Here is a 9,456-nt window from a genome sequence, read left to right as displayed (position 1 = left end):
GGGAGGAGCCGGCCGTCCGGGTGCGGAGCTGAGCCGGATGCGCGAGGCGGCAGCCGGCTGGAGAGCAAGCCGGCAGGAGGGAGCCGGTGCGGATGGGGCCCGGCGCGGGAGGCGGCAGCTGCAACCCGGCGTCCAGGCGCAGGCGAGGTCGGACGCACCGCGGGGCAGCAGCGGGGCGGACCTGGTGAGACGGCTAAGTGGGCGAGCCAACCTGGGGGCGGCAAGCCGGCCAGCCGGGTTGCAGGAGGACTGCGCGTAGCCGGCACGCGGGCAGTCGGCGGGGTGGCCAGGCGGGCCGGAGGTGTAGCCCGGAGCCTGTGTGGCTAGCCGGTCGAAGGCGCGGTCCGAGACGCGGACGCGCGTGGGGCGGAGGACTCCGGTGCGAGGACGGCAACGCGAGCCCGGGGCGGAGCTGGCGCGGGACGGGCGGGGACGGACCCAGCAGCGGCAACGAGCCGGCGGCACGGCGCGGCAGTCATGGAGGCGGGTTGCACAGGGACGGCGCAGAGGGGCGGAGGTGCTCGCACGCTCGTCCCCGCGCGAGCCGGCCGCTGTGCAGGGAGGCGCGGTCGATGCAGGGAAGGAGCGGCGAGCCGGAAGCGAGTCCGATGGTTCCGCGCAGCTTGGCGCGGTGGACAGAGCAGCGTTACCGCGGGTGATGACGCGAGCCGCTGGCAGAGGTAGCGGCCATGGCGAGGCGAACGATTTTTTGTCCAAAAGGACCCCCTAGCCAACAGAATTGCCAAAAAAGACTACATGTCAAAAACATTGTCAAAAAGGACCCCCTCGCTAGTGGCGGCAGGCGCGGCAGGCGACACGTGGCGCCTGCCGCCATGCCAGGAGGCGGCAGGCCCTGCCGCCACCGTAGGAGGCGGCCGCGCGGGATATAACCATTTGTGCACAGTGCACCGAGCCGGAACGGAACGGCCAGGCCTGGTGGGCCATGCCGCCACCCAGCGAGGCGGCCTCTGTTGCCGCTGTCGGGCGCGGGCCGACAACCTGTGATGCTTGCGGGCCCCGCCTGTGGGCCAGGCCGCCACTGCAGCAGGCGGCGACCCTGTTGCTGCACGCGCGACAATGACGCAAACGGCGCTGATTCTGGTGGGCACAGATTTTCACAGGCGCTGCTTTTCCCCAGTTCCTTGTTTTGCTTTCTGCCACAAGTTTCGATGATCCAGAATCGGATTCCGGTGGGCACAGATTTTCACAGGCGCTGCTTTCTGCCACGTAGTACTGATTGCTACGTAGACGATACTGATTAAAGCAGTGCGTGATTCTCGCTTCCGTCTATTTCTCCAGCCAAAGCGATAGCACTCAGGCGTGCTGTTTTCAATGCGTGTTTTCCTGCCGCACACTCGAGAGCGTTGTTGTTGCTGCGTGTGATGAGACACCGCGATGCTGGAATCCGATGCCGCGGTAGGTGAGTTCTGGCTAGTTCTGCCGACAATACAGTGGTCCTTTTCTTTTTAAACGCACATCCGCGGCTCCGTGTGCATACACTCTCTCTCTCGCATATCTCTGGTTGCCTTCTCTACCTCTTTGCTCTCTCTAAGCGCATACACAGACAGAAAGGAAAACTTGGTAGCCACTTTTACTCGTGATTTTGGTCGATTGGGAGTTGGATTTCGAAGATGATGAAGTTGAAGAAAAGATAGATTAAGGTAAGATCTATCCATTTTCGTTGGTTTCGTTCACATGCATGATGTTTTTGTTCTGTTTGATTAGTTCCTAAGTGTGTATTCTCTGTTATTTTAGGCATAATTTTAGCACTTGAAGGAGTCATTCGGAGTCATTTAGAGCTTGAGGAGTAGGATTTGCATTGCGAAAGTGAACTACGAAGTTGAAGATCAAGGTATGAGCTTTGCAATACGTGTAATTTTTTGTGCATGCACGATGGTAATTAGTTAGTCTTTTATCCCGTCATTAGCTATGCGATGTTAGTGCGTAGAGGTTAGAAATAATTTCAGACGACAAATACAACATTTATAATATATTTTTTAGAAGAGTAGATTGAACATGTTATATCTATGTTAGGTGCATCCATTAGTATTGACATGCGAGAAATCTTAATACGGTAATTAGGAAAAAAACTTGTACAGTAATTGTTCATTGCATGTGGTATGTTACTTCATGTGGTATGTTTATTAATAAGTCTATAGTTAGGAAGCGTAGGTCTACTTTGTTATGTCGCAATAATCTAAATTTTATATGTTAAGATTATGTGCTAATGTACTTGATGATGTATGTAATTAGATAAAATAATTCATCTTAGTAGCAAACAAGGAGGAGATGACGTGATTGAAGAAATTGTGTTTCTATCTTCGCTGTCCCTTTTGAGGTGATGACCACATACATGCAAGTGCTATTTTCATACTTTTGATAGCAGAAAGAAAAATCCGTGTGTAATATTGATGTTCATGTGATAATAGGTTGACTCAGTTCATATAGTACTAGCGACGGAAATTTATTCGAACTATTTGGACTCTTAATTGCATTCGCAAGCACATCCATATTGAAGCTAAGGTATAAAATGACACCGTAATTTTGTTAATATTTTTTATATTGATGTACTATTGTGAATAATGTGCATGCCGTTGCAAATATTATTATTTGTAAATAAATGATTTCTATCGTATGCTATGAAAAAATTATATAAAGCCGGAAGAAATTAAATGTTTTACTCATATGACATTAAAATGTTATTATTGTACTGTTATGTTTAGTGGCTGTTGTAAGAAAATTAATTTGTACTAATAGTCATTTTTACTCTTGTAGACGAGTTTGAGAAAAAATAGATCTTTAAATACACTTTAACCAAACCCTTAAAGTCTACGCAAATGATTCTAGAAACAAACCGAATATTTGTAACAAAAATACGGTTATTATTTTAGTCGTATGATATGTAAATGTTGTCATCATTACTAAATGTTCAGTTACTAACTAATTGAAATGTAAAAATGTATGGTGGTTAGGTACTATGGAAAATTTAGTAGTGTACTATGGGAACGTCTTACGCGATGGTCCTTTCGGGGTGGATGTGTCCTTGTGCGAGTCGACTACAATTGTAGTGAGAGACATGGTCAACGTGGGTTACGCAGTAGTTAGAAGGTGCATCCAAGCGGTGTTTGGCCCAGGGATGCAGGGGAAAAAAATGACAATGGAGGCCTTCGTCGTTGACGGAGGAAATGATGGGACAGTTGCCCGTTGGGGTTTGCGGCCTGTCACAGGTGATCGGTCGTGGGGGTCGTACATGAGGTTTGCAAGCAATCCCAATAACTCAATGTATGGTCAGCCGATGGTGTATGTGGAGTTCATTTCAGTCACTGATGTTGTCGGATGCAGTAGCAGGGGTGGTGAGGTCGAGTTGGCCATCACATCAGCCCCTAGCATCGGCCCATCGGAACTGACGGGCGGCCAGCCTGTGTATGACATAGGATATTGGTTGGCGGCCATTGACATGAGCGAACACGTGGAGGGATTGCCGGAGGCGCTAGATGATGATGATCATTCTTCTGCGTCTTTGGAGTCAAGCGGAGAAGAAGATGTTCCTCCTCAGAGGGCGGTCGCGGCGGCACTGCAACCTGGGTTTTTACAGGATATGAGCATCACCAACGAATTTCACTCTGCTTCTGGCCTAGGAGCGGGAAGCCTGGAGGTTGGGCAAGTTTTCCCAGATAAGAAGTCTGCTTACCAGGCAATGGGTAGCTATGCAATCGGCATCCACCGCCAGCATAGAGTGAAGCAGTCTGATAAAAAAGAGTTGAAGGTCATATGCATCCACACCGCGAAAGGTTGCCGCAGAAGAGTTCTCGCTAGACTGAAGCCTGGGGTATGTCAGTCATGGCATATCACAAAAATAGTGGAGCATACCTGTGAGCAAACTGGCACTCTTTCAGATCACTGCAATGTGACAGCAAAATTTGTGGCACAGATGATGGAAACAATTGTGCAGGGAAGTCTCAACATTAGTGTTAGGGCTCTGCAAAAAGATGCAGAGGATCTAATTGGATTCCCTGTTAGCTACAGCAAGGCTAGGCGTGCGAAGGAAAATATATTCAAGAACTTGTATGGTACCTATGAGGAGGCATATTCTTATGCCCCTAGAATGCTTCATCAAATAGCAAGTGCTAATAGGGGGACTCAAGTTTGGCGGAGAGAACGTCCAAACCCAATGAACCCGGGTGAGCTAATCCTGGACCGCTTATTCTGGGCATTCGCCCAGACTATACAAGCCTTCAGGCACTGTCGCCCGGTATTATCTATTGATGGTACCTTTCTCACTGGAAAGTACAAGGGCACACTATTGGTGGCGATTGCAGCGGATGCAAATAATCAGCTTCTTCCTATTGCATATGCATTGGTCGAGAGCGAGAACAAAGATAGCTGGTTGTGGTTCCTGAGCTGCGTGAAGATTGGTGTCGTGAAAGAGCGTAAAGGTGTTTGCATCATTTCTGATTGCAACACTGGATTATTAAGCGCTCTTGAAATAATTAAGGCGTCGGAAGAAGAGTGGGGCTGGCCCGATCTAGAGGGAAGGTGGTGCGTGAGGCATTTGGCAGCAAACTTTTACTCCAAATTCAAAAACAAGGATTGGTTCAAGTTATTCAAGAGGATGTGCATGCAAAAAACTGAAGCCAAAATGAATGCGATATGGGCAGGTATCAATGGTGAGATCGACCGCGCGGCCTTGCCGCAGAGAGAAGACCGGAGGGGTCGTAGGACGGCCATAAATTTGAGCTAGTGGATCACCGAGAATTGCCCTCATTTGGAGAAGTGGGCGCAGGCTCATGACACCGGGGCTCGGTATGGAATAATGACCAGCAACATGTCAGAGGTGTACAATGGTGTTCTTAAAGGGGTGCGAGCACTGCCTATCACAGCCCTAATAGAAGAAACTTGCAACCGGACCCTGTCATACTTTGCAGACAGGGTCACCGTCGCCAAAGCACAAGTTGAATTGAACAAGCCATGGTCCAAGAAGATGCAAAGACATCTGGATGAGAAAGCAAAGAAGTCCCAAAGTCATGGCTGCAGGAAAGTGGACGCACTTAGGAATAAGTGGGAGGTCAATGTGCGAGCCAAGTACGTTAAGGGTCACCACAGAGGATCAAAAAAGCAAGCTGTCACCCTTGGCTCAACCTCCTATGAGTGCACTTGTAACAAGCCCAAGCTTGAGGGCTACCCTTGCAGTCATGTGCTCCGGGCGGCTGCTGTTCAAAAAATCAGCATCGAGCCATACATATCGCTGTACTTCAACATGTACAATCTGTACAGCACTTGGAACGGTGAGTTCTGGGCTTGGGGCATTGATATGAACTACAAAATGTTGTGGCCAGATGGGCCGAAATGGGTTCCGAACACCGACTTGATGAGAACCGCAAAGGGACGACGTCAGTCTAGGCGTCATCGCAATGACATGGACCATAGCCAGATGGGAGAACCAAGGCGATGCCGCGTTTGCAGGTGTCCTGGACATTCACGCAAAGACTGCCCGTATCGAGCCAACAACAACGCATGATGTTGATATATATGTGTACTCGCCATGTCTATTCATATTTCTACTCGTTATGTGTACTTATATTAAATTTAAATTGATTCTCTTTGTATTATTGTACTTCTGATGTTAACTTCATATAATTAATGTAAATCGTATCTCTTTGTATTTTTTAAGTTAATTTTGATTTGCATTTGTATTTCTGTCTTCCTCGTAATTTATATTTATATGTTTGTGTGTAGGTTATGGGTGAAGTGCCAGTGCTTTTGCAGGGGCCCCATGACGCCGGCCACCGTTGCCACCTATTTTTGAAACCAAATACTAAGCATGATTATCGGCCTTTCAGACTTGGAACCATAAAGAAAACATGGCCAATACACAATCATTTCCTTGCTCACCTTGACGCTTATGGACTACAAGGTTTTGCTAGGCTCACATCATGCAACGACCAAGTACGTTCGGACCCATCCCTTTTGACATCCCTCGTTGACCGATGGAGACCTGAAACCCACACCTTTCACTTTCGTTTTGGGGAGCTTGCACCTACACTGAAAGATGTTTCTATGATCACTGCTCTACCAATTAGAGGTGAGCCGGTAGTCTCTCCACGAGTGTCTCCATCTTGGGAATTAGATATAGCAGCCCGTCTTGGGATGGAAATGCCAGAATCACAACGTTCTGGTAACCCTCGGGGCATCCCACTCGTCTGGCTTCGTGATAACTTTCTTAATTTATCTAGCTTCGCCAATGAGGAGACGAGAAAAAGACATTTGTTTGCGTATTTGTTGTGGCTCCTCGGGAATCTATTTCCAAATTCACATGGGGACGTTGTTGTCCCTGGTCTCATCTACATTGCAGAGAATATGGCAGATGGACCTTTACCCGAGCAGCCAAAATACAGCTTCGGTTCTGCCATGCTATCTCATACATACAGAGGCTTGTGTGATGCCACGCAAAAAACCTCTTTCGCACAAAAAGCTCCATTACTTTGTGTCGCCTATGAGTTTCTACAGTTGTGGTCCTGGGAATACCTCCCTGTAGGACGACCTCGTATAGTACAACCCATATACCCATACGACTTTGGCGAGGGTGCTAGCGCAACTATGGCCACCAGGTGGACAAAGGCACGGAAACGTTGGTCTCTAGATATTGCGAAAAATTGTTACCCTATGTACCACCAGCAGTTTGAGATACTTGATGAGGCAGAAGTCACATGGAACCCGTGGACTCAAGACCAGCTAAAAATGGTCTTTGATGCTCGACACTTCACACCAGGCATGTTGACTGATAGTGCATTTTGGCTGACTCGCTGCAACTTATTGTTCCTGTGGTGTGTTGAACCTTACAACCCAGAGCGTGTAATGAGACAGTTCGGTCTCTATCAAGAAATTCCACCACCTTTTCCCAGACGTATCGACGAGGAAACACATAAGTAAGATGTGACATCCCTAAATAGTTAGTGTCATTTTTAATTTACTAAACTCACACTTTGTTACATAATTTGCAGGCTAAAAAATATGGGCAGGGGTTGGAGTTTATACGATTGGAGGGAAGAGAACAGTGAATGGGTACACAAGTGGGAAAATGAAGCGCTAGCAGATATAGTGCGTCAACTTAGGTATATTTTATATACATTATTTTTTTACGATGATCATACGATGCGTGAAGATGCTTTGCTTTCATCACAACGGTTTATGTAATTATTTAATTTCGCAGACCGTACGATGGAAGTACAGATCAAGCGTACAAGCAGTGGTACTGCATGAACACACGTGCTAGCCTGGCCAGTCAGCCAGCTACTATACCAACACATCTCACACAAGAGGAGAAGGCGCGGAGACATGTTGAGCTGCATGCAGCTTACTACCGTGACCACCTGGTAATCACTTGTAACTTTTTAGGTCCATCATTTCATAATCATTTGAACTAAATAACATCCAAATATTGTTCAGCTTGAAAATGTCAACAAAGTAGGGCAGATGGCTACAGATAGCATGCCGGCCCAGGGCCCATATCACAAGACATTCCAGAAACTTTTGCAACAATTTGTGGCAAAGAAGTTCAGATGCGGTAGAGGCGACGACGTTGCCACTGGAGCATACATGCCGGTAGCGAGGTCAGCCAGACCGAGTGCGGCACCGTCGTCTAGACCGAGCGAGGCGCGTATGAGCCATGAGAAATGGGGGGAGGGTCCGACTACTAGAACGACATTGCCACGACATGACTCATCTCTGCCGCTGCATCGCTCTTCTTCGATGCAGCTTCGTCAGGGGCAGACATCTCAGGACCATGGCACGGGCTTGGATTCGATGCCCGAGCAATTTATTTCCCCTAACCCATATGCGTACACAGGATATGATGCATACACCCAAGGTGAGGGATCTCAGCCGTATCTCTCCACGCGAGGGATCCCCATGCCCGAGGAGACTCGTGTACCAGATTTAAACCAGCACCACGTACAATGGCCAGACAGTATAGGAGAGGGATATGCTCAGGTAGTCATGTTTACATTTCAATGCATTTACAATGATATCATATATTATCCTCTAACAGTTTGTTTAAAATGTTTCTATGTGCAGGACACACCTGATGTTAATTGGGGCGATGAGAACACCCAACGCGGCGTCAACACAGGCCTCCGGGGAGCATCACATGATCATGGCGTCAACACAGGCCTCCGGGGAGCATCACATGATCTTGGCGACACAGTTACGTCATTAGTTACAGAGTTCTTCGGAGGGGACGTTATTGGCCCATCTTTTATCCCCCCGGAGTCACAACCATACGCCTACAATTACGCTTCAGGTTCGCAACAAGGATTCGCGACTCCACCACCTACGCAGGACTCGCAGACACATGAAGCCGAATTGGAGTATGGCCGCGGTCTTCGTGTGCCCCGGCCACCTAATCGCTTGTCGCCTTCCGGTCGTAAGGAAAGGCCAGGTGGTCGTTGTTAAGTAGGGTGATTCATCTATGCACGTGCGCGACCCATTGTATCTACATATGTGTGTATCAGACTTTTCAATTTGAACATCTATGTATGCTGAAATAAAAATGCACCAGTCAGGAACAATTCTTCCCGCCTATATCTTCCGCCATACTATCCCGCTCCACTCTGTTGCTTATGTTAGGCCGAAATAATTTTTTTTAAAATTTTGGCTGATGAATACTGTGCAACCATTGCCCATCTTAGACATTGAAAAAAATATATTTTCAAGCAACGCTTTCCCCTCAATATTTTCCCGCAAACGCTTTCCCTCCATATGTTCCGCCACCCGTTTCCCGCCAACCCCTTCCCGCCATATCTTCCTGCCACCTGTTTCCTGCCATATGTTCCCGCCAACCCTTTCCCTCCATACCGCTGTCGTTCTTTCCCGCCATTTTCTCCTCTTTACCTATAAAACCCCCTTCAGACGGAGGTGGATAAGCATTCGAGTGTAGTGTAGTCGAGATGTCCCATTATCCTTTCGATCATAGTTTTCACCCTGGGATGAGTAGCACTCTTCTGAGGCTAGCTACCAATTTCAAGATGGACAATAGGATAGTTCCATGGGACGATCTCACCGGTAGTGACACCATAATGAATGAGTTGGCTCACCAATTACGTAGGTCTGGGTGGCCTTAAAGGACCTATGAGGAGGTACGTAAAGAACTTCTTAGGTTGGATGCAAGGTGGAAGAAGGTTGTGGAGCCGAAGAGTGAAACTTTTAGAAGGACTGCAGAAAACCATCCATTTTTATGGACTGAGGAGAGCGAGGACGAAGATGATATCTTCATGCCGCCGCTTCCGGGTTCTGCATCGTCAAAGGGCAAGAGTTCTGCATCGTCAAAGGGCAAGAGTACTGCATCCTCGAAGGGCAAGAGTTCTTCATCGTCCAAGGGTAAGAGTTCTGCATCCTCGAAGGGCAAGAGTTCTGCATCGACGGAGGATGACGATGATGCCTTCATGTAGTTTTTAAGTT

General features: G+C 48.0%; 1 protein-coding gene across 1 annotated transcript; it reads left to right on the top strand.

The window, feature by feature from the left end:
* The first annotated feature begins 7,826 nt into the window (after positions 1 to 7,826).
* On the top strand, positions 7,827 to 8,451 carry LOC123078903 (uncharacterized). Its single transcript, XM_044501554.1, has 2 exons — positions 7,827 to 7,989; positions 8,074 to 8,451. Exons 1-2 carry the CDS (start codon positions 7,909 to 7,911, stop codon positions 8,449 to 8,451), a joined length of 459 nt encoding a protein of 152 aa, XP_044357489.1. The 5' UTR covers positions 7,827 to 7,908.
* The last annotated feature ends 1,005 nt before the right edge of the window (positions 8,452 to 9,456 follow it).

This window comes from Triticum aestivum, chromosome 1B (genome assembly GCF_018294505.1).
Source record: "Triticum aestivum cultivar Chinese Spring chromosome 1B, IWGSC CS RefSeq v2.1, whole genome shotgun sequence".
Taxonomy (NCBI): domain Eukaryota; kingdom Viridiplantae; phylum Streptophyta; class Magnoliopsida; order Poales; family Poaceae; genus Triticum; species Triticum aestivum.
Note: the sequence above shows the minus strand (reverse complement) of the source record. Positions and strands in the feature narration are given on the sequence as shown.